The 26,534-nt window shown below is 38.6% G+C and overlaps 1 protein-coding gene across 1 annotated transcript in view; it reads left to right on the plus strand.

Annotated features, from left to right (window-relative positions):
* LOC104497383 (catenin delta-2-like) overlaps nt 1-26,534 on the plus strand; it is a gene marked incomplete at its 3' end in the record, with an annotated part of 27,265 nt that continues 731 nt past the window's right edge. The window contains exons 1-3 of the mRNA XM_010140625.1: nt 1-146; nt 4,073-4,258; nt 14,141-14,314. Of these exons, the coding sequence (XP_010138927.1) occupies nt 66-146; nt 4,073-4,258; nt 14,141-14,314 (441 nt within the window). The remainder of the gene's footprint in view (nt 147-4,072; nt 4,259-14,140; nt 14,315-26,534) is intronic.

Here is a 26,534-nt window from a genome sequence, read left to right on the forward strand (position 1 = left end):
GGTGGTGACCCTTGCTGTTGCCTTGCAGGAATGTCAGCTCTGCTGGAGAGGAGGCCCGCAGAAGAATGAGGGAGTGTGATGGCCTGACAGACGCGTTGCTGTACGTGATCCAGTCTGCTCTGGGGAGCAGTGAAATCGATAGTAAGGTTTGTCATCTTTGTCTTTTGAGGAGCGAGAAATCCAGGTATTCAGGGTACATTGGGACTATAAAGTGACATGTCTTGTGACAGGTGCCTTAGGAAAAACATAATTTAGCCCATCTTTTCCTTCTGTTGAGCTGTGTATTTTTGTGTGATAAGTATAGGATTTGTGTCTACCTGTGTAGTCTGTGCAGGTGAGCCTGTCAGCCTTTCACTTGAGTCATTGAGAAAATATGATACTGGTTTAAGAAGATCAAATATGTTGTGTTCCATGTAAAGTATCTTACATTGCTCTGCCTGGTTTACCTTAAAATTGATTTTCAGTACCCAGTATGAGGCAGAGCTAGTAACAGTGAGATAAGCTTACAAGGCAAACAAACCCACAAAATAATTGGGCAATTAATAGGCAGTTTTGCAGTACAACCAACATTATGCCGTCTTTGAAGAGGATCAAGGAATGCTTTCTTTAACACCTCTAAAATGCATTTTTACGTCAACTTTACTTTTCCGAAAGTACTAGGGTATGAACATGCTTCTCCAAAGGTGAAAAGCACTGTCTAATTAAAGAGATTTCAAGCACTTACAAATTGTAGATTTGTAGTACGCTGGAGTATTCCAGAGAAGAACAAAGAGGCTAGTTTCAAATACCTTTTGCTTTCAGCATATGCTGCTAAATAATTACAGTTGCCTCTCTAGGGCAACCTTGGTCCACTTGCAAACGCGTAAGGCTCACAGTAGAGTGCAGCCTTTTACGCAGCAAAGTTTTAAAGCCCACTGGGTTTGTATTTCCAAACAATCCTTTACAGATTGGAGTGGGATAATCTTCATAACTTTCTGGTCATTAGCTTGATCCAAATAGGTGAAATTTGCCTATGAATTCAGGGGATGGAGAGAGGATTTATGAGAGGTTTGTAGCACGTGGTGCTGCGTTAGCAGCATGTTCTTGTTTTTTAAAAGAAAAAACCAAAACCTCCATAACTCATTAGTCTATAATCAGTTTTCCATAACAAAAGTTTATCAGAGGAAGTGATGATCAAGGGAGGTGCCACACTTGCAGAAGGGTTCAGAGCAAACTCAGCTGCCAGCTGCCTCTCGCCCCGAACTACCGTCTCCTGCAGAACAGCTCCAAACGCAGGAGAGTTCTTAGCTTCATTAGCTTTGGAAGAACTGCACTGGGGGCTGTTTTAAAGCTCCCTGATGGAGCTGGCCTAACAGAAGGGAGAAGTTGGAGAGGCTTCACTGGAGCAGAGAGGAAGGCGGGTGGAGGACGAGGGGGAGGGAGGAAGTCGCTTTATGCCCCATTTCACAACTCAGCTGCTGCTTTTTCAGCAATTTCTTAGTAGGTGACACCCAACTGATTTCAAGACAGTTTTATTGTTAAAAGGCTAAATAAGAAGTGCAGTAAGCTCCCTGTTTTGCCTCTTCCTGCTAGTATAGACTGTTTTGTTTATACTCTAATTTGTAGCTGGTATGACTTGGGAAAAATGCAGACTAAGTTGCATGTGGAGTAAAAAATTAAGAAATGAGAGAAAAATTATTCTCCCTGCCTTAGTAGTTTTAACTTCCTGTCTAACAGGTTTCTAACTACATGACATAAAGCAGTTGTGCCCCAAAATACAAAATACCGCAATGTGTGCACTCTTAATTTGCATCTTCATCCCAAAGTAAAATTTAATTTTAATTAAATTAAATATTTGAATAACTGACTCTAAATCACTTTTTAATCTAGTTTCAAAAATGGTGCTTTTATAACAAAAGAAAAATTTAAGGTTATAAATGTTTTCCAAATGCCATGACAATTGCCTTATAAGATAATTTTGTAATACCGTTAGTGACTAAAAACTGAAAAACAGGTCCCTGCTCTTGCAGGCTCTGAAAGAGGATGGGGGACTTGCAAGCACGTGCGGAGTTGTTGGTAAAGTTGTTCCTCATGTTGGTGAAGTTAAGAGCACATAAATATTAGCAGCATTACAAGCATCTTAGCAGCAGTGTTTCTTGTAAATGTATAGTAAGAAAAAGCTATGCTAATTCAAGTTAAAGTGTTAAAAATGAGTGACATGGACAAAGATACCTCATGAAGTTATGGTTCATAATTTTATTTTAATCTATTAAAGTAGAAAGACTACTGGACTTAGAATTAGTCCTCTTATGATGAAACTGAAAAGGAATGAGGAACACAAGGACCCTTGAAAGTTCAAAGCTACAAGCCAAGAAGGAGTGAATTCTGTCTAGCTATGTGACTAGAACCAGATTTCTTGGCTTGTAGAAGTTCCCCTTAGTGAAAAAGGTGTTGGTAGCATTTGAACCTTGGCGGTTTACTTATCAGTTTTTAGTTTGAGGTAATATTGTCCTTGCAGTGGACCTGGCTTATTTGGTTTTGACATAATGAGAATTTGAAGTGCAAAAACTATTCTTTGTAAAAAGAGGAATTAAAATTTAGAACCCTAATACACAAATGCAAAGCTTCAACTTCAGCATACTATGACTGAGCAGAAGTAAATATTGCCAAGAGTGAATGTAATTCACATATGGAAATGTTAAAGAAAAGTAGAAGAGGCAGCAAACTTTCCAAAAAGCATATGGTCACTATGAGGTCTGCAAAGCTTTCAGATATGGAAGGTGCACTAAGAACACTTCCTACGCGTACACACACGTATATATTTCTGAATGTGCTTATGTATTAGGCTGGACATTTCAAATTAGTGTAAGTGTAATGTGAAATTTGACATTGTGTTTTAAAAAAAAAAAAAGTGCCTGCATAGATTAGTCTGAGTTCAGTATCATCTCTGAAACTTAATGTCATTGCAAAAACTGTGTGCCAAATGCATACCTGACATAAGCTGATAGAGTATATGAAAGTAAATGAAACCCCATCTGCTTGCCTCACTGGTGAATATGTCAGAATAAGACAGAGCAGAAAGCCTCAAAGTCATTCCATTCTGGGTTAATGGAGCAACAGAGCTGGGATGTAGTGACTATCACTTTTTATCTCCATGCAGCATTAGGAACAGTTGAAATAAATATAGATACAGACTGGCATTTTTTTCACCATGCTTTCACTGCCTCCAGAAATTCATATCCTTCTTGCTAGGGATAGTCAAACCAAACTGAACAAACTAAATGAATAGGCTTCAAATAAGTCTGAACTGAACTTCTTAGACTTGCAGAAATGATGTTGAATTATCAGCGAATTTACCTTCACTGAGTCTCACTCCATTTCTGGATTCCTGCCAGCATCTTCTACAGAAGGCACAACCTCCTAGGGAGACAAATGGATGAAAGGGAAAGGCTGCCCAGAAGGTATCTGCAGCCTGGCTAGAAGCAGTAAAAGGAGCAAGACTCTGAGATTTCTAGTCTTCTAGGACTCAAGAAACATCATCTATTCACGCTACAAGTACTTGTGAAACAGAACTCTGATCCCTTTTTTCTGGTAATTTATATAGAATTTGTGCCAGAAAAGATTATCTCTGTTTTAAAAAAGAAGAAGAAAAACCCAAACAAAACAAAACGAAAAACCCACAAACCCAGAACTTGTTGCCTTTTTCTGTTTGTAGCATTTTCTGTTCACTGATGTGGGACTTCACTGACATTCTGACTGTGTTCAGGTTCTCTTGATCACTTTTTACCTCAGCTTCTGTTTCACATGGGTCTCCGCTGTGAAATTGAAAATGACTTTTAAAAACTCCTGGGAAAACATTGTCCAGACAACTGATTTCCTTCCGTAAAATTTTCTAAGTCTCTTAAGTTGTGGTTACCTGGGGAGCACTCAGAAATGAGCAGATAAGAACTGTGCTGGGAAAATGTATTTATGAAGATCAATGATATATCTTCTGCTTTGTATACAATGTGAGCAAGGGAAGGATTTTAACTTTTTTCTGTTTTTGTTTTCTGTTGTTTGGTTCTTTTGGGTTTTTATCTGTCACGCTTTTCAGACCGTTGAAAACTGTGTGTGCATTCTGAGGAACCTCTCATACAGGCTAGCTGCAGAAACATCTCAGGGACAGCAGATGGGAACAGATGAACTTGATGGATTACTCTGTGGTGATGCCAATGGAAAAGATGCAGAGAGTTCAGGGTGCTGGGGAAAGAAGAAGAAGAAAAAGAAATCACAAGATCAGGTAATGGAAGTTACTGGCAGCTGAGTTGCAAGTCATTGAAGTGCCCATCATTTAAAATATATGTAATTACTGTATTAGAAATAAAGTGCATGATGCGTAATATACAAAACTGTTGCCTTTGTTAATTAGCTAAGAGCTTGAAGAAGACTATGACTCTGGAATAATGAAATACATTTGCTTGAGAAAGTTGCACATTACACGGTGGCACTCTGAATGCCATAAATACTGTAAAATGCTCAGTCTTTTAAAGGAAGCCATTTATAATGAAAAGTATAAGTCTTAGCATTCAGTCATAATCTGTGTATACTTTACACTGTATTTCCACACAGCCATGAGTGTGGAGAGAGGCCTTGGTGCAAGCAAACATCAGGCTTGCATTTGTATATTTATTTGCTTCAAACTTAGTCTTGTACTCTGCCTCTACATGTTGAGAGAAAACTGTACAAGACTGAGTCAAGCGATATGAATGAATGATAAAAAGCATGCATGTTTTGATATAGTTAATGTAATTACCAAAGCTTGAGAAGTACAGTCTTAGTAAGTTATTTGAGGTGCTGCGGGTCTTTATTTTAGGTGCTGCGGGTCTTTATTTTAGGTGGGTTGACTTTCAAAAGTGCATTTATCTCCTTTTTTTCCCATTAACCACTTAAAATTTGGGAAATGCTGACAATGATACTATGGAGAAAGATGTTGCATATCAGTACACACACTAAACAGCAATGAGAATGGCTACTGATTTGTGAGATATTTCAAGTGACCTGTGCAGGCAGTGGGTAGTTCTCCATCCCTTCCTAGACAGTCTTTTCCATGGCCATTTATTTCTGTTTTTCAGATTGCTCAAAGAAAATAGTCATTTAAATAAGCAATTAGGCAAACAGGGTATTTGAATAAATTATGTAAATCAGTATTGAAAATATTCCTATGTTCATAAACGTAAATTGTGTTACTGTGGAAAAGTTGTTGGAGCATTAACAAGCTAAGATTCAGGTACCGGAAAATGCAGCACTCGACTATTAAGACTTTAATTTCACCTACGCTTCTAGCTAAATGCTGCAGTCATCACATAACTTCCATTTATTATGGCCTTTTGTTAGGATTCCTGTATTGGAATACAGTGAGATTAAAAGTGCCAAAGCAAACTAATTTTAGCCCATAAAGCAGTCATCATCCCTGTTCCTGAATCAACAGTTTCCACACACCACACTTGCAGTTATTCAAAGTGCAGGAACAAAAATAGCATGTCTGGGTATGAATGGGTCATACTGCAACTCGCCTTTCTCTTTTGATGCTCTGTTTACCAACACACACACGTGCACACACACACTATATAAAGACTTTTTTAACCCTTCCTTTTGTATTCGTTCTGTGATTTCTGGATCTCAGGTTTGTACTTTTAACTCTGTACTCTAAAGGTTCACTATGAAAGATCTTTCTCCTGCTCCTGACCAAAGAGCGAGTCTCTTTTAGCTGATTTCCTTTACAATATATGTGCTTCGATCTGCTCTTGGATATCTTTTGTCTCTTTCTGTGAGCATTCGTTATCAGCATGGGGCAAGGTAAAGTATCTTCAGATCTGCTTGTGTTTGTCCAGTGGAGGGGTTTAATATGATTGTTAAACCGCAAACAAAATAAAACTATTCACATATTTTCAGGTTTGTGTTCACTAGGGCTTTCTGGGGCAAGGAAATAAATTTACACTTTTCAGAACTAATTATTGTGGTGCACGGGACCAGTTTGCCTTACAAACATCAGAAATATTTTTTTAATGATTTTTCTTCTTTCATGTAATTTCCTTTTAATCTGGACAGCCTACACTATCTTGCCGTGTACCAATTCTCACCTGGTACATGTGGCTATTAGTCAGTTCAGGAGTTTAAAAGAGCCATGTTTGTCTTGTGGAGAGTGCATTATTCTCACCCCATGATCCTTGACTGTTGTTGAACAAATCAAGTATTTTAAAATATGGTATCAAGTTAACTAGAATGCTACTAAAACCAAATGTGACAAGTCTTTTGGCAAGCTCATCATGCTGGAAAGAGCTCTTCCCAAGTCACCCTCATAAAGGGCAAGTTAAAACAGAAGAATGTTTTTAATCTAACTATGCCTTTACATGCTAGCTTAGAGCTTGACGCTCAACTCAAACTGGGGTAAGAGTAAAGGTGGTTTGTTTTTTTGTCTATTTATTTTGCAAAAATATATTCAGTTGGCTTTCTTTCTGGAAACCACCAGTCCAATTATGTAAAAAAACCTATGTTCTTTCTGCTTCTTTGGCTCTGTCATTGTCTTGTGTTTTTTCAGGAGCAGTGTAGAGTCATACTACTGAAAAGTAGGAGTAACTGGAAACCCAGATCAGTTTCTTCCTCTACACTTTGTTGCAGTCAGGAATATTCTGGTTACTGTTTCTTTGTGCGTACAGAAAACCAGTATTCTTGGGTGTTTTGTTGAGATTTTTTTGCAGGCAACAGTCTCTAGCAACAGGATTGCCTTGTGTTCCTTCCATTAGTCAGAATTCACCAAGCTAAGCTAAGCTCATCAACACTTTCTGCAGAAGACGATATTCACATGTCCTTTCACCACACATTGTCTCCCTCCCTATGTGCTGACTGCTGCCTGGTGTGTTGCATGTGTACATATTCTTTTACAGTAATACTATTTTTCTGCAAGAGTTAAATTTTTCTAGATAATGCCATTCATAATTTCCTTTCAGTTGCAGTGCTTAAGCTGTTACCTGCTGCTTGTTCTGTCCCTCAGAACAGATCTCGTGCTCTATTCGGGATGCTATTTTTAGAGTGCTCATTCCTTTAAGTGCCTCAGCAGGGAGCTTTTGTGCTCTGAAATACCTTAAAATATAGTTCTGAAGATCACGCTCATGATGGACAGTGTTTTACATACAAATAATGAAGGCATACCTATGGAATTTTCATAGGATGTGATGATGTACATCTGAAACACCGAAAGTGCTGCACACCACCATAGATTTGGAACATGAGGAAGGAAATCTCGAAGGAAGACGGGGAAGATATAAAAAGTCTGTTACCCAGATGCCCCATGAAGAGATGACATTGAACTTCAGGCTAATTTTAATAAATTGTTCACATTAGACAATACAAACCTAGTTATCTGTTGGGAAAGTGCTTCACAAATGTAAAAATCAATCTTTCTTTGGGCTCATTATTATTGTCACTTACAGATACTCCAAGTGGAAATCAGCCCAGTGTTAAAATTCTGGTCATTTTTTTGTGTGATTCCTTTGATACTTGAGAGTTTTGCCTTTCCTGTCAGGAGAAGCACAGGGCACAGACACATCTCTAAGAGCTGTGACACTCAGGGGAGTAGTTTGCAGTTCTACAACCTGCTGCATTTTGTGTCTTCAGAAAATATGTGTTTAGTATAGAGGTAGCATTCTTTTTTTGGCACGACATGGGTTTCTCATAGAATAAAATTGATTATTTCAGTTCCTTAGAAGATAAGGTTTAAAAAACGGCGTGGGGAAAAAATATTCACATTTCAATTTTGAAATTTTCCTTTTACAGTGTATTTCTTTGGTCCTTCACTTAGTTTCTGAAATGCGTATTTTCTTGAACTCCTTCTGAAGTAACTGATATGGGCATTTATGGGGTGGTCTTTAATTTTTAAATGAAACTTATCTAAAAGTGACTAGTAATAAAACTACTGTAACTGGGCAATAATGCCAGGTGTATCATTTTAGATTGCAGATGTGGGGGGATTCATGGTTTTCTGTACTTAAAAAAAGAAAAATCCCCTATGCATCAAGGGAGTTTGTTTCTTAAACCATAAAAAAGGAGAAATCTTCTGTAACATTAAAGTCACTGTCCTATTGGTTTTCTGTGTAAAGAAATTAGAAGTTAATTTCTTTGGTTTATGATTTAGGAAACAATTGTTCCTATTTCTCTAGGTCGTATTTCAGTTGTAGTCACACGTAAGTTCTTTGAGGAGAAGAACAGAACTGAATGATAACGTAAAATGAGGTTTTCTTTGAAAGATTTCTCATGAACAAGTTGGAATATATTTCTCATTGATGACGTCAGTTGTCTATACTAATGGCACTGTCTCTACATCTTGAACTCAAATAAGAGATGTTTCTTTGTTCACGTCAAAGTTAAGTCTAATGTCACCTTTCCAATTACTTTACTTATGGAGTTCCCTTAGGATCACAGGAAAAAGCGTTCTCCTCAATTCAGAATGAAGTACGTGGTGTTAAAAAAGCCGGAAAAATTTTTCCTCTCTTCAGTGGTTTACCAGAGCTCAGACAGGTTCCCGAGGTGTATGCTTTGTCACGAGTTTAGTGCCAGAAGAGACTCAAACCTTCTAAAGATTTTCAATAAAAGGCAGGTATAGCATTCATTGGTATTACCTATGGAAAAACACAAGGCAAAACTCCTGTAAAGACATCAGAAAAAATAAGTGAGACCTATCTGACTTTATTTCTGTCTCAGACCCCAATTCCCTGCTGTCACTGGTGTTTATTGTATTCTCTCTGCTACTTCCTTGTGATCAGCTGTTACTGAGCCCTCACCGCACAAAGCTCTCCACCTGCAGAGGCCTTCATCTCTAACTAGGATGCTGTAGACATCAACCTCTCCACTTTTATCATGTCACTCTGCAGATAGAAACTAATTTTTCCACTTTATTGCTGCAGTTGGTATGTTCACTGCTACCAACAGCTTTAGTCTTAGAGCTGTCTGAGAAACAAGGACAATGACAAAAAGAAGTTAGGGAAAATAAGTCATATGGTCCAATTTCAGTAAGAGACCCAGGGAGTTCTCATTAATACGTATTTTATTTTTTATTATGCAGTCTGTTAAATATACTTGTGCCACTATTTCATTTCCTTTCTTCATTAAGAAGAAACAGACGGCTTCTTGGTTTCATGTTTCTCTCAAGTTCTCCATCTGTGGTCATTCTTGTCTACCCAGAATCTAGCCCGAAATCTGAATTTTGATTGGAAGTGACACTTTTGAAATGCACCTGACCTTCTCTTTCACCTTCTGTCAGGAGACATAAGGTATAACAGCAACATTCCAAGATATATATCATTACGAATTGACTGGCACATCTCTTTAGCATGCTTGCTAAATGGGCTGTAAATTTTTCTATCCAGGTGAAATAGAGGGTTTAAGGCAATAATATTTCAAAAAGAATAAAAAAAAATAAAGCTGTCAGATATGCCTTTCCAGGTGGTGAGGCCAAGTATACTTCAGTATATATATACCAGGTATGTTGCAGTACTCTACGGAGCCATATCAAATTAATAAGCACGGAAGCAGAGAAATGGCAGCAGCTCCTGGGTTTAGCTAATAGTCTAAACTGAGATTAGGGTTGAAGGGCTGTGTTGCCAGTATATTCTGCTCAGGAAAGGTATTATTTCCACTTGTTGCTTCATTGTCTTGCCCAAGGTGGTTCTGCCAAGTGTTGATAAGTAAGAAATCAACTGTCTTGAGTAGTTCCTGGGTCTGGTTTTAGGCAGACAAAATACACAAATAGAATTAAATTATTTGTCTTAGCTAACTGTAATAATAACATTAAAAAGTTGAGTGAAGGCATTGACAATTATTTAAGGATGTAATATATAATCTGAAGTATAGTTTAGATTTATTCGTATCTCAGATTAATAGTAAAGATTCAAAGCATTGGAATGTTTCAAAATTATTCCAAACACCTTTCCAAAATCATAAACATTGTTTAATATATTAACCATCTTTCTTCAAGCCTGGATGTCTAAGCTGAAATTTATGCATCCTTTGTAGCAGCTGCATGGATTCCCATCACCCCTGAAAGCAAGATCTGTGATTTTTATGAATTTTTGTGGATTAATTTTAGTGTCTGTCTCGACAGTATTGGCCAGTGCATCTCTTATACAAAGGTTCCAAAGAGAGGTTATTGGACTGACATGCCTAGGGACAGCTGGCAGAGCCTGCCACGGCCACTGAGATGTGCAGGGTGAGAAATCGTTGTCCTCATAGGGGGCCTGTTAGTTTACAAGTCTTTGGCATTTCAGAAATGTTTTTGGTGAGCGCTGTTTAATTGCTCGTACAAATTTTGTCACTGCTGCTACAATGAACGTACCTACAGTGTTATCAGACTATCTCACATGTCCAGGATCGTTGGAGAGAGATGAAAACGGTTTTAGTCATTGCTGGGTTTTGTTTGAGGTTTTTTCCCTATATTTTCTTCTTTTTAGTAGTGGTGTTTTGCACAGCCTGGTATAAGCAGAATACTTATATTTAATAAATGAAAATAAAACACTGTCATTTTGTTATCACGGGAAACCTGTCATCATGTGATGCTCCTTAATAACAAACCCCACCAACTTGGGGTTGTTAATACAAAAAACAAAATCTGGAGAGTGCAGTTCTCTTACTGACTTGAAGCCTCCCTGGTATTCAATCCAGTTACACTGTAAACATGGATTTGTTTCCATTAAAAAGAGAAAGAAGGTGGTAGGCAATCTGTCGTGTGCTACCGGTGAGCATCTCGATGAGTGATCTTTTTCTGCTCTCAAATTTCCTTAGTAATGTGAATAGTTTGGAAACTTTCTTAGAGTACTCTCAGTCTCAGAAGTCTGCTGCTCTTTGAGATCTTTGGATTCAACTTTTTATTCTTCTTGATTTTCATCCTTTCTCTGCACCAATTTCAGGAAATTAGAGATTAGTATCTCACCCAGGCAACAAACAGTTTGTCAGCTTCAACCACAATATATGTGGGTAATTTCAGCTGAGAGGGAAGCTTGGAAGGAATATTTGTTTATGGCTTTTTTTTTCCTGTTTAGCATAAGCTAAGAAGAGCAATTGCATGCAGTCCTCCTCTCTTTTTCAGAGGCTCCTACTACGTCCACAGCCTATCTATCTCAAGTAAACCTCACTGATCATTCCTGATTCCGTTCCAAAAATTCACTGGGTAGAGTTGTTTAGCACACTGCATTAAGCAATGTGAACAACCAAGCAACTTCTGCCATGCTTGAGCCACCATTTCAGAAAATGGACTGTATTACTAAAATACAAAATAAATGGGTAAAGAGCAGGAAAATCTCCTTTTCTGTAGCTTTTCAGCAGTTGGGCTGTACAGCTGCAGGCACTGGTCTCAGCTACATGGAAGATGCCAGCAACCAGTAAGTGAAGGGTTAGGTGAGAACACACACACGGGAGCAGAGACCTGAAACACGGAGACAGGGAGTAGGTGACAGTTCATAGTTGCTTGTGCGCTCTACCTCCTAGAAAGTGGCTGCAGTTCTGTCACCCCTTATCACACGACCTTGAAGAGGCTACCATAGGCAATACCACGTATGTTATACATGGTTGGCAGTGATTCTCTCCCTGTGCATGCTGCTCAGCTGCTTGGGGCACGTACACCACGCCTGAAGAATACTGCGGGACGTTATCCAGTGTCGCTGGATTTACTGCGCCTTCACTGCACATGCATGTGCAGTACCAAAGACTTCCGTCGCTCTTACAGGGACCCTGAGGCACCACAGTGATGCCCCCACAGCTGGTGATAAATACGATCGTACTAGAAGTGAGTCGCAAGAAAGGAAGGGAAATGAAGTACTTGGTATCACATTTTTTTGAAAAAATGTTTTCTCATTATTGGACAGAGTGGGAAAACCATATTAAATATGCATTTAATTTATATGCAAGTATCATTTCTTCTGCTTTATATGTACCCACGCATCATGATCATATATATGGCACTGTTTATATCAGCTGATATTCAGTAGTCCATGGGATTGTAAGAGTGCAAATACCCAACTTTAAAAAAAAAAATTATATCCCCACATATGCACAAAAGATGTATTGGGTATATCTGATATATTTGATACATTGTATGTACTTTGCCCCTGAAGTAATATAGTAAGTACCCTGTGTAAACACTGTTCAGTTGCATAACATGTCCGTAGTTCATGGAAATTAGAATGAGATGGATGAAGATCTGAGTTTGTGCTCTTGGACATCACAAGTCGTTCATCAGTTCAAAAGCCTAAATCTGGTTCAAAGCCTAAATGTGGTGTGAGGTCGGATTTGACCTGTAAGATACGTTTCTCATTTGTTTCAAAAAAATTCTGACAGCGCAGATGACTGAATTCCAAGACAGTAAATAAGAAGCAGTTTTAATGTACTTTTTATGAACTGATGAGAAGTCAGTTCTAGCAAGGATGGTGATTTATATGGAGAAAAAAAGGAGAACCAAGTCACATGCAGTGAAATCAACCTATTGGTTTAAAGGCAGAAGCGTATTATGAAATTCAAAGGCACAGCTCTATAATAGTGTCATTTAAAGGGATTGTTTCTCCAGAAGGCAATTTTGCTGTCGTTTCTCAACTGCAACTGGGTACTGCTGTGCCAGTTTTTTTAAACTACGGTAACTTCTTTTGAGTGCAGTGAGTTTCATATCTGACCAACCTTCTGGTTTACATTAACTGCTCATGTGTCCCACTAGCTTTCCACTTCGGTGTTTGTTCTGCTTTAATTTAGAAACAAATAATGGTTTGCATTCCCAGCGGTAGTCATCTAGCCAAACCCTGTTAAAATTAAGTTATATTGGTTGTTCTTAGATAAGCCGTGATTGATTTTTCCTTAAACTCTGTGTAGATTTTTGAAGTTAGCTTAAATAAAATGTCGATTGATGCATCCTGAAAAATGAGAGATTCTAGGTCTTTGCCAGTGCAAGTTGTGTTGTTTGACTCATAACTAATTAAATTAACTGTTGCAGATCTAAACAAAGAATTATTTTGGCTTGTGCTATCTTTGTATGTCTAGTAGAAGTTTAATGTTAATGACACACATTTTTTATCTATATAATCACAGTAAGCTCTAAACCAAGGCATTGAAAGTTTTACTTTGTATCACATTGCACAATCTGGACACGTCAGAGGTGTTAGTAAAGAGATTTTATTAAAAATTCAAGGCTTGTTCCTAACAGTGGTATTAAGACTATGAATTTTCTAAATCCCTTATCTGCAGAGCAAAATATATATCACATATATGGACAGAAATAACATGTAAAATTTGATTAAAAGTGCATTCCACACCTTTTGTTTAAAAAGGCAAAAAAAAGTCCTTGAATTTCTTTCTTTTAAGTTTTTTCATGCTTAGGTGCAGGTATTAAGCGTTCCACTGGAGAGGTGAATCACTTTTCTGGAATAAAGTTTCTCTTCCTGGTAAGAGTAGGTGTTGTGCAATAACCTGTTTGTTGTCCAGGTTGAATATTGCTCATTTTGAATATCAGACTACAGTTCTTTTCATGGCAAAACTCTGTATGTGATGAGAGGAAGAGTCTTTTTTTGAGAGAGGTGTTTTTACTGACTACACTGGAGTCTCAGACCGTATGGCTAGTGAATCGCATGGGGAGAAGATAGGAGTAGTTGTGCAGTTGTGGAAGATGTGTCACTCTTGGGCCTTTCAGGGGGTGGAGGGCTCATGGCCTTGAATGATTTAGTTTTACACAGTATTGTTTTGTGTTATTATTTTTTCCCTCATGAGAAGAGAGAAAATGCAGAAAACTGATCAGGATGTGAAAAAGGAAAATCTTTCCCTTGCATGGTCTAGATTTGCCTCTTAAGATACGTTTACATTCACTGGGCTTCTTTTTCCCACCCAAAGAAATAAATGCAGTGAAAAGTGTTTTCAATATGTCAGCTAGCTAAAACACTGTGGTTTTTGCGAATGCAATAGCTTTTCTACAAGGAGTGTTGAATAGGAAATTCGGTTTCTCTCGGAAGAATCACATGATATGCTAAAATTAATAATGTGTGCTTGTGGGCAGATGCCTTCATGCATGCAGACATAGATGTTATGGCTTCAGCTGAGGCAATTCTCAAATATTTCGCTGCTTCTTGCTGACAATCTGATTTGTCCTTTCCAACAGTGGGATGGCGTAGGACCTCTCCCAGACTGTGCAGAACCACCCAAAGGAATCCAGATGCTGTGGCACCCTTCAATAGTCAAACCCTACCTCACACTTCTTTCTGAGTGCTCAAATCCAGACACGCTGGAGGGCGCAGCAGGGGCACTGCAGAACTTGGCTGCTGGGAGTTGGAAGGTAGGAATGTTAACCTAGTGATACATATTTCTTTTTTGTTTCGGAAAAAACCCTACAGATGAGAGCAAAGTGGTGATATAAATGTATCCGAATGCTTCTGGTAGTGAAATAACATTCTGTTTTCACAGAACTATCAGCAGTCAAATTTGAGATAATATTTTAAGTCCTCTGAATTGATAGTCATATCATAGCAAAAGTCAGCATACAGCAGCAAAAATCATATTGGTCAAGTCAAGTATGAAAAATTGCCACTGAAAACCAATATCCAAATGAGGAGAAGCAGCTTCTTTATGAATCTGGGCGACAAAGCATGAAAAATAAGCCAAAAATATCACCAGTGACAATCAAATGAAATGGTATTTTTTTGTCACTGCAGAAACTGGTTGATATTCTGTCTCTTAAGAGAAACAAGGCAAGATCAGAGCTAGATAGAAATGATATGACACCAAAAAAAGAAATCTTAGAATCTACTTTTTTTAAAGTACATCAACAGTTTATTAAATATGTACAATGAGCAAGGCAGTGCTCAGTCAAGGTACTCTATTCCAGCCAATCCTATTTTTCAGTTATTCAAAAGATTAATTTTCTCTCTTGTATTATTTGCAGTTAATTGAGAAAAAAATTTAAGAACTTATTTATAAGATTTTGAAAATATTTCTAAATTTAGAAGAAATCTACAAAATTTAAGGTAACAGTTGAGCCTGGTTTACTTTTTAGGGCAATTCCTTCATTGCTTTCCTAATGGTAAACTGTTTTGATTGGGTGAAAGTACTAACTGCTTAATCCTGTTGTGTAATTATAGTGCATTGGTTTTAAGATAACTCTCAATGGGAATTTTTCTCATTTACTGTGAAAACACACGTGTGTGGGGAAACACAGTTATCAAAGTCACGTCTCAAAAGGTATCCTGTTGGGTTTTCAGCAGTTGGGCATTCATATGTGATATGTAAATACTAAATTAATTAGGCATTCATTTTGAAATGTGTCCTGGTTTGAGGTAGAACAGCGTTCATTCTGTTCAGTGATTTCACTTTCCAGCTCAGTCCCTGCTAAGTGACAGCACTCTCTGAAGTTAACGGCATATTTGTGCAGACAGTGTCTGCTTCTAGCAGTGACAGTGTTTGATGTTTACAGTTACTACCAGGGGCTGGTCTGCAGAAAGGCTCTGGCTTATACTGGCTCCTGTGCAGACCAAGGTCACTGCTGAATCCTGTGCGCCACGGTGAGGATGGAGTAAGTGAGAGGCTGCACCTGCAGGGAAGAGCAGAGAGGACAGGTGACCCTACGCTGACCAACAAGGTGTTCCATCCCATATATTTTGGTATAAAGCTGAGAGATCTCAAAGGTCTCTCTCTCTTCCTCTTCTCCAACGGCTGGTGTCTGAAGAGGACTCTGTCTGTTCTGCCTTTGATCCATATCTGTGCATTCCCGAATCCAGTTCTGGAATCCAACTCCTGTATCCAGTTCCCCTCTGCTGCTAAGTCAAATTTGGGCCTTCCCCAGTGTCACCCACAGCATCAGTGGTGATGGTGATGTGGTTGCCATCAGGAGGGCTGAGTTCAGTATTGGTTTTGTATATATTTGTATATATTTCATTGTCTTATTCTACTGAATCAGTTTTAGTTTTCCAATCCGCAAGTCTTTCCCCCTTGTTCTCTTTCTTTTTCCCTTTGTTGGAGGGAGAGGGGATAATCGAGAGCATCTGCCATTTGTGTAGTGGCTGACCCAGCCCCAACCCATGGCAACATGTTAGCCTGATGCTAATAAATTGAGCTTTTTTCCCCTGTAAAGTTTTATGGGAAGTTGAATTGGCACACTCAGTAGATCTTCAGAGGCGTGTGTTGGGGTTTTTTTGGGAGGTTTTTTTTTGGAGCACTGTGTTCCATCAAACTTGTAAATTGCCTTTGACTATTGCATTCAGTGACATGAAATAAGCAACAAAGTATCTGTCCAGTGATTTTTGTCCTACAAAGTGCTATGTATACACTGTGCCTGAAAATCATTATACTTTTATTATTTTCATATTGTAGACCACATCAGATTGTGTAATCCTGGCTCAGAAACACAGTAGGAGTGTTTTATCAGTCTGGGAATGGGTGTAACCTTTGCCCAAATGAGAAAACAATGCATGCAGAATTGCCAGGAGTAAGTTACAGGAGTGCTAAAATCCAAGTGGTTCCCCTTCTCCTATTTCTAATAAATCTGTATACCAGTCATCCTTTAGCTGGCAGAATTGTACAGAGGGAGGAAGGAGGGCTCCGCAGAGCTCTTTGGCAAGTGCCAGGTTAGAAAAACTGATTTGAACTTCAATACTATCAGCACTGGTACCATGGGAAAAGCTCGGTTGTTCTTATGTTGTTCAATTTTTCTAAAGATTCACCAATTCCATTACAAGTGATGTGCAGACACAGAATGAATATCCTTAATTTCACATGTCATACTAGCCATTTTTGTGAGGGGAATAATCCTCTTTGGGGATTACATAAGCATTGATGTTTCCACCTTTTGACCTCTCTTTTCCACTGCCGCAGCCTTCTGGATATAAAATAACTGAAATAAAAGATAAAAAACTCTTAAAGAAGAGGTTATTCCTAAGGGAGATTTTCATTTCTTTTATTTTCTCCAAGAAATTGTTATTGTATAAAGAAATTTTTTTTTACTTGAAATCTTTCAAGAAGAACTTTACGATGGACTGAAAGAGAGAAAAAGAGCAAACTGCATGAAAATAAGTAATGTTGCTGTTAAGAACAGTAGCAACTGTGGGGTTTTTTTCCAATTAGCATTACTTTAATGCCAGAAGAATCCCAGAGGACATAAGACAGCCAGTGCACCAGACATGCCCACACTCTTCTGAAGATACAGTCTCTTCTGAAAAAAAAAAAAAAAACCAACAGTGGAGCTGATATAGTTGCATAATTCTTTCCTAGCTGTTTCACTCTTCTGGTTCCTCTGCTGTAAAGCTGTCTAATGCTTTCGGTGACCAAGAGCTATCACTTTTAACACGGGCAGTGCTTAGCCAATGCCATTATGAAAGGAAGTGAGCAGGTAAAAGATGCCTAAGTAATTTTTTTAAAATAAAAAATTGTGTGGGGGATTTAGATAAATGTCTGCCACAAAAATTAACAGATGATATGTGTCTAAATCCCCTAGACAGCTTTTGAAAATTTCAAACACTTAAAGAAAGCAGCAGTACATAGCTTTAAGGATTAATAGCTGGGAGAGGCTGAAAGTGTTCTTTATTTCAGGGAAAATAGTTTCCCATGGATACATAGACATAAAATCAACACATGCACGTAATAAATCTTAATCTGTAGAACATTTGTATCACTGTATCAATTACAGAAATTTATTTTGAGGCCAAACAAAAAACAAAGAAGTGTGACATACATATATTTGCATATAATTTTTCAGTATCAATATAAAATATTTTGTACTGAACTCTTGCCATATATTACCCAACTGCAAAGTAAACTTACTTTTTTTTTCAATGACTAATACAATATTTGGTCTATGCAATTATTATGACAATATATACGTAATCAAAAAAGGAGCGTATTGGTGACAAACACATTAACAGGTCCAAATGAAAGTTTACCAGTAAAATGGGATACTGATCTGAGGTATGAGGAAGAATATTTTCAATGTGAAAATTTAACCTGGGGTAGATCACATCTGTGTATCTTGACTTTGATGTATATTCTGGTTCTGAGGAAGAGATTGACAGTGTATATACAAAGCAGAACTGATTTTGGAAGAGGCCGTTTCAGGTCAATATGGAAGTTCATTCATCTCTGCACCAAGATGTTGTTACGTAAGGAGGACACTGGTACTGGAATCTGAAGGAAGCAAACCCATTTATTTCATCTAAAAATACGTGTGTACTCTCACAGAACTCTCTATTATTCATGTACTTCCATGATGCATCTATGCGCAATATGAATGGCCCTTCTGGAGTAATATATGTGGAGCCAGCCAAATATGCAATCCTTTGGGGGAGATTTGACTAATTAAAGTTCTGCACACTGTTGCCAGGATACCACTTTGTTTAAGGTCTGACTGCTGCTTTGCACCGTGGCCTGTGGTACCAGCAGCAGGTCACCACACATCACCCTCCTGATGGGGTTGATGACTGCTAGAAGTACGCACTCCAAGTACAAATGCAACCTGACAGCCTACGGGTCAACTTGTCAGCTTGCTGTATGTGCACACACCTACCCTCTTCTGCAGAACTCAGCTGTTACTTGGAGCTGGGTGGGTTTCTGTTTGAGGGGAGTTACTGCTTCCCAAGATATTTTCTCCCATCAATTCATAACCAGGGTAATCTCACTGTATTCTAAACTTCCCTCACAAAGAAGAGACATGTAAAAAGGATGGCCATTCCAAGATATTCTTTTTTCCCAAAAGTAGACTTTTATTAATTAAATTACTTGTATTTTAAAGCTGTTTAGTAATATGAAATAAAAATCAAAGAAAATAGATACCTCATCAAGCTTAGCTGGAGTTTTCCCTGAGCAAATAGGGCTTGAACACGCCTTTGGAAGCAGTGGAGACTTTTTACTTCCCATTAGGTATCAATTTTCCTTGAGAGCTCTGTTAGTTTTCTTTGCCACTTAATTTGAGTTAACTAAGTTTGGGCAAAAATGCACAAATAAAAATAGAAGGTTTGATGACTCAGCTGTATTCTGAAGACACTTACCTGCTTGTTAAGACATAGACATTTCTCTCACTGTAACACTTCAAACCTGAAGTCCTTTCTGCAACCCATATCATTATTTATTTTAATACCTTGGATTAAAAAAGTTATAAGGTATAAAATTGCAAGACTCATCCTGTAGAAGGAAATCCACATAGCTGTTTTTATATGTAGCCTGGCATCCGTATTTTTGTTTAGATGGCAGGAATAAAACTGTCATGTTCTTTTTAGTTTTCACCTTGGTCAACAGACTACTAATACATTAAATCTACTGAGCATGTAAAAAGTTATATGCAAAATGCCCTGGAGTTAATGATGTCAAGAATCCAAGGTAATGTACCTTCTGAACAAAATTTCCCTCTTGGGAAGAAAGGAGATCTTGGAATTTCTGTGGATTACTATGTCTGTCTGTATGTATCTGAAAGTTAAATTTAGGCTTATTTCAGTTCATCTGCTAGAAACATTTCTGCTGGACTTGTTGCTGTGAACTCAGTGAATCACAGATGGGCTGAGGTGAGAAGGGACATCTGGAGGTCATCTGTCCAACATCCTGCTCAAGCCAGGTCACCTAGAATTGATTGCCCAGGACCATGTCTAGATGGTTTTTTTTAATGTCTCCAAGGATGGAGACCCCACAACCTCTCTGGGCAAACTATACCAGTGCTCAGTCTCCCTCAGAGTGAAAAAGCATTTCACGATGCTCTGCAAATCTCCTGTGTTTCAGTTCGTTCCCACTGCCTCTGGTCCAACAATATCTTTTCTTTTACATGCAGTTAAAAACACGGTGTTGCCACCCTAAGTAGGATTTCATTAGTTTTGTCAAACCCTTTAAAGTAATTTCTTCATTCTTATGATCCTGTTTTGTTTTACAGTACTATCATAACTTATATAGGTTATACAGATCTTTTAAAACCAGGAAACACAATCTACTCTGTTTCTGCTAGCAACATAATGGTTTACATTGGAACAGGTAGTGCACCTGCTCTGGGCATTGCTTAGTCCCTTCTGTGTGCCCATTCTTATGTCCCAGTTACTTTTCAGGCTTTACAAAGTCACATCTGCATTAAAGACAGGGTGGTCAGCTTCATTTTCCTGAGTGACTGTTGGTTCATAGAATCATAGAATTGTTTATGTTGGAAAAGACCTTTAGTATCATCAAGCCCAACCATTAGCCCAGCACTGCAAAGTTCACCACTAAACCATGTCCCTGTGTACCACAGCTACACATCTTTTAAATATGTCCAGAGATGGTGAATCTACCACTTCCCTGGGTAGCCTATTCCAATGCTTGACAACCATTTCTGTAAAGAAAATTTTTCTAATGTCCAATCTAAACCTCCCTGGAACAACTTGAGGCCAAAACCTCTTATCTTATCGCCCGTTACTTGGGAGAAGAGACCAACCCCCTCCTTTTGTTGCTAATGTATTTATAGAAACATTTTTTGTCTTTTACAGCAGTAGCCAGATGAATTTCTAGTTGAGCCTTCTAATTTTCTCCCTGGATATTTTCACAACATCCTTGTAGTCCTCCTGAGTTGCCTTCCCCTTCTTCCAAAAGTCATAAATTCTCCAATTTTTTTTCCTGAGTTCCAGCCAAAGCTCTCTGTTCAGACAGGCTGTTCTTCCTCCCACTGGCTCATCCTCTGTCACATGGGGACAGCCCACTCCTGCACCTTTAAGAGTTCCTTCTTAAAGAATGTCCAGCCTTCCTGGACTTCTTTGCCCTTCAGGACTGCCTCCAAGGTACTCTGTCAACCATTCTAAACAGGCTAAAGTCTGTCCTCCAGAATTCCAAGGTAGCAGTTCCGCTAACGCCACTCCCTCTCCTTTGGCTCCTTATCATCAGGATCAAGTACTGCTCTGTTTAAATCTTGCAGCTCTGTGAGGCCATAGCATTCCTTGGCTAATTCTTTCTACCTGCTTTCCTTTCACTTCCATGTTTGAACATACTCCGCAGGGAATGACAAGGCTTTCTGGTTGGAAAGCTGATTGTCCCTGCCTTTGATCCCCTACAGGTACAATAACCATGTGAATTGGGTTTATGGGTCATTAGCCTGATCTCTTGAGATAGGTAGATGCGATCTCGGATTTTTGTTCCTTAGGCAAATGACTAAATCTGTTTTCTTAATTCCATCCTAGAGAAATCTGAGTCTTATGGGAGCAAGAGATCCATTAGAATAAATTATTAAATAAGGAAACATAAAAGGGACTGATTCAGTCACAAGTTCAGTGCAGCTGCTTCAAAGAGTAGTATGAAAAGAGTTTCAAGCTCCTTACCAACCAACTTGCAGATAATGAGTAATTATTGTCTAAAGCAACAGACATCTAGGTTATCAATCTTCCTTTTATCAGGCAAGGACATATTGTCGGTTCTTTGCCAGACTTTTCTTATTACTGTGGTGTAGTTATTTACATATTAACCCTTTGGAGTTTCATTGGACTTTTCTAGAAGAAAGCTTTTTGGATGACAGTGAAAAGGGTTACGTTAATTTTCTGCAAAATATTAATATTATGAATACTTATAGACTAAGATGGAGAAGACCGCTTATAACACATGATGTAATCAGCAAGGATAAACTTTAAAATAACCAGTGCTTTATTCTGTCAGGAATTATTAGCTGGGTGGAATCCCCCACCATAGATGAGGCAGCATCAATTAATACAGTGAAATGTAGAGGAAGGAAGACAAGAATCAAGGGACAGGACAACATTCAAGACCTGCTGCTGCAAACACCTGTACCACAATCATCATGAGGAGATCAGCATGGACATTGGTTTGTGGAATGGGAGCACAGTAGCTCATGGTGAATTCATGCTCAGAATAATCCCTTACTATATTCAGTTAGTTTGCTTCCCTTGAGATGTGTCACTTCTGTGTCAGAGCCTTTCTTTTTTAGCGATACTAGGTTCAGCGTTTGGAAAAGTCAAAGTAATGCTCTCAGATACTTTTGAGCAGACAGTACATACTTGTACTGCAGAACCGGGAGTGATGAGGCACAAGGGCAGTTCCTTCTGAACTGTACCTTCTTCAAACATTTAAGATTTCTTCTGTTAACACCATTTCAGTTTCCTGTATTTTACTCATGTAAATCTTTATGTATGTCTTTACCCACTAGATTTTTTTCCCTTCTCCTTAAGCTTGACTAAGGTCATGGTGCAAGAGGACTTTAACCAGTTGATACTTTTCTTAAGTCCCAACACAAAAATGTAGAGAACTTACTGGTGTCCTACCAAATGGGATTGTTTCTGCGAACAAAACAATGCAGTCAGGGAGCAGAAAGTCCCTGGAGAGTGTTCAGTCTCTTCAGAAATTGCAAAAAGATAACCAAGATTACAGAGCTTTGCTCTCTGTCAGTTGGTGTGACTTCTGAGGGATCCCATTAGCCTTATTTGGGTGAAGTAGATCCGTGATTTTCTAAGTGGAATGTACAAATATTCTTTTTTTTTTCCTGGTGCGTGTTTTACATTGATTATGGTCAGGAATATTGATTTTTGATTATTCACTGATCTTTGATTATTCAACACGCAGTTCTCTTGCATGACCTATTGATCCATTCCTGTTAGCAAACAGCCCCTTCCTAAGCTTCTCCTTGCAAATGGTCTTCCTGGATCTGTTGGTAATTTAGTTTGCTTTGTCATGCTTGCAGCCCTGGTTTGGCTTTAGTTTTGTAGTTTATGTCTCAGCAATTCCTTTTAATATTCATTATCTCACCAGTCTTTGAGTCATAGTGTTGATCTGTGCCAATAGAATGTAAATTCTAGTCAAAACTGAAATATCCCACTGATGTCAACAGCACGAAAGTTAATCCATTCAAAATATCATGTGTATACAATCGTTGAAATTCCTTGGGGGTTTGGGGGTGGGTGGGGGGGCTATTTTGGTGGGTATTTTTCTTTTTCATTTTATGCTGGAAATTTCTTCATTTTTTAGTTTGGCCTCTTGTGGTGCTGCTTCATGGGAGAATAAAGAAAAACATATGAAACACTAAAAGGAGTTAACTGCCTAAATGCTTTTACATTTTCCTGAAAAAAATTATTAACTTTTATCTAGATTAATTGCTCTTTCGTTGACTTTCAGCCTAATGTAATCTTAATCCCTACAGGCACTCAGCTCTGGGAAGGGTCCTTTATTATAATAACTGTGACAAACTAAAAAATAATTTTCCATTTTACTGTATTTTTGTACTTAATTACTATGACAAAAATAAAAAAAGGAACTACTACTGAAAGTGGACTTCGAGATGCACTAGGTACCTTCAATGTAATGTATAGTAGTTGTGCCCCCCGAATTCAATTATCCATAAAGTGTATTCATGCACAGATTGTGGCTCCTGTGCTTGTCACTGATAATTTAGCCACAATCTGATGCAACAGTAATGATTTTATTTTATTTTTTGACTCCTTGTTCCCTCTAAAATGTTTGCTGTTCCCATAGGAGAGTTTCTCCATATAAACTGAACAGTAACTCTAATAATATAAACTGAAGTTACCTCGTCGTTGATACTGCCACTGATTTGTGGAGTAACAGAATGATTAAGTATATTGGCAGAGCACCTCATTTACCTACTGATAGGCAACAAACCCTTCGTCTCTTGTATGATTTTTCATCTCTTCTCTTTTATACATCACTGAGCTCATATTAGCATTTGACCTGCGATGTGGAAATGCAGGCACATTTCACGATGGCTTTAGGCAAACAAAAGGATCATCAGTATATGCAAGAGCAAATCAATTCTTCTATTCTCTGCAGGAATAAAATAGCCATTTTGAGGCATCTCGTTTTGAGCATTCCCGAAATCTGCACACCCCGGCGTAATTGCTTGCAGAGGCTTGTCCTAATTGGCAGCTTAAGGAAACAGACACAGACGGTTCTCACCACTTCTCCCAGGGAAAGTTCTGGAGAGACTGTTGAAACAATTAATGGACATTTCTATCTTTCTGCCTAAGGTGCATGACTTGAAAATGCAGATGAAATGCTAGCAAATCACACATTGAGAAGTCTGTGAACTTTCCCCAAAGAGGATTTTTTTCCTGTGGAAAAAGAGAACTGGGCAGGGATAGGAATGTGCAGGGAAGATGAGAGGTTTTGTATATGCTTTTGTTTCTTTCTCCCATTGTTTTATGGATGTGTGTGTCTATGTGCATCTGTAAAACATTATATCTGGATTTTTTCCCTGTGAAAACTTTGGAGCTGTATTTTTTACTCTAGTGATTGAATTAATTGGTTCATTACAGACGCTGAAGGCTTGCATGTCACGGATTCAGTAAGGAGGTTTATATTTTCTCTATTTTTCATACCGAGTTATTTCACTCTTTCTCCTATGTCGTCTTCTGTTCTCCCTAAGGTTGATAAGAAAGCCATATCTTAATTTGTTTCTTTTAAACGTTTGGTTTGGAATGGATGATGAAAGTTCTACAACCCAAGCAATGCTTGTGTTTTCAAAGTGCTTGTGTTTTCCCTTGGTAGCTGACTAAAAAAAAAATAAAATCCAAGGAAAACTGGTTTTATAATATAGTGAATAATCTATAAGATCATTTTACATTCTCTCTGGTATTGAATAGACACAAACAAGCTTTTTTTAAAGAAACAAACATCCCCACTGATTCCCGATGTAATACGTATTGGAGGCACTACTTCTGTGATGTACTTTTGCAATCTTTCAGTATGGTGTTGACAAGCTTGAACTCTCACATCAACCAGACAGGCTCATGCCCTTCTCAGAATAGTCTCACTGCTACCATGAACTCTCACTCTTTCAGTCACTTTGTAATCACAGCAGACACAGCAGAGGCCTTCCCTGGGAGACACGTAGAGAACACAGCGATGGGAGTTTTTATGTGCAAAGAGCTACTGCTTTGGGTACTCCCAGATGCAGGTGAGAGTGTGTTTAACCGGCAGGTTAATACGTGTTTGTTAAAACAGAAAGCTTTGAAATGTTAATGTGGTGTTTTCAAATAGTTTTTCATCTGATGATCATCCTATATACTGGTTCTACAGAAGAGACTGGAGGAGAGAGCATAGAATAAGATTAGTTCAGACTCCTGCTACCACTTTTCTCACCTAAAAGCCATTTGCTTTGCTGCAGAAAACAATGGCACATTTATGTTTTAGACATATGAGATTACTGTGCTCAGTGATACTGAGAACCCCATGTCCCATCTACCCGACTTGAAAGCTTATCATAACCACTATCCCTTTTGTCTATAGCAAAGTCCAGCCAGGTGGTTTTTGTAATGCATAGTTACTACAGAGGAGAAATAATAAAATAATATTCTTTAAATGCTGCTTTCTTTTCCTTTTTCCCAGTTTCCCTTGAATGATGTCTCCTGGAATGAATTTGCCCTCCAGTTATTGCAGCATTGCAGCTCTTTTCTGTCTCTGTATCTACCGTTCTTATCACGAAATATATTCTGGGTTTTGCTATTCAGGGCAGGTCTACAGTATAAACAGATGCTAGTTTTTTAAGTGAGCACTTCAGCAGTTCTAAGTAGAGGCCATGCGCAGCGGTTAAGCATGGTCTGCTGACCACACACGCAGTAAGTGTGCTTACCTTCTTCTAATGCTTTTTTTCATGGAATTTGTACTCTTGCTCTTTATGGAGGAACGCTATTACAATGTGACTGCTCTTTAAGGTGTGATCTGACTGTCTTTAAGGAAGGTTTGTCAAAACAGAAGGGTCATCATGATCTGAAAATCCTAAGGCTTATCACCCTTCTGAAATACTTGAAATATTTCAAAGGCTCAGGGCTTCTAGAATTTGTCTTCACCTTCCAGGTACGATGGCAAGATAAGCATCCATGCCATAGCACTGAAAGGAGGGAGAAGCCCTGCTTCAATTAATTCCTTTCAACTGTCAGTACAAGGAGCATGAGAGTGAACTTCATGAAAATTTCACTGAAGAGTTCAGGATCTGGGGAGGAGTATATGAAGATGGCTTGTTTTAAGGCAGGCTGTGCTGAGAAGACTTGCATATCCTGCAGGTGTCCCGACTTCTCAAATCGGGCAATGCCCCTAGATGTTAAAACCACAAGGTCAGTTTTGGCCTTGTTTATATTTTTTCCAACTTCTGGAGCTAACAGTGGAATGAAAAAGAGGATAGTATAGTTAGTCTTTCATCCCTTCAGATGCTGAGATCCCCAAGCTAAGCAGCACAGGATGGACGTCCTAGTCATGGCAGACAGCACAGATCCCATCCATGGAGAAGTTCACTGGCTTTTTGGGGTTTTTCTTAGAAATAAACAACTCTATTCATCATATCTACTATCAAACAAAAATTATGTTTACATGAGAACAGGCTGTTTTGCTTTGAGGTAAAGACAAGGACATGCCAGTGGCGTCATGACCAGCTGCCAAATGGGAACTTCTCTGATATGATCAGCCGCTGGGTTTATCCTGCAGGCATGTGGTACATGCAGCATGGCACAGCACAAGCCTGCACCTCCCTCAAGTCAACTCTTACGTGAATCTCTTAACTTCTCAATGTACAATAGTATTCTAGTTAGCACCACTACAGTTGTTCTCATTTT

This window comes from Buceros rhinoceros, unplaced genomic scaffold (genome assembly GCF_000710305.1).
Source record: "Buceros rhinoceros silvestris isolate BGI_N320 unplaced genomic scaffold, ASM71030v1 scaffold12517, whole genome shotgun sequence".
NCBI classification, from domain to species: Eukaryota; Metazoa; Chordata; class Aves; order Bucerotiformes; family Bucerotidae; genus Buceros; species Buceros rhinoceros.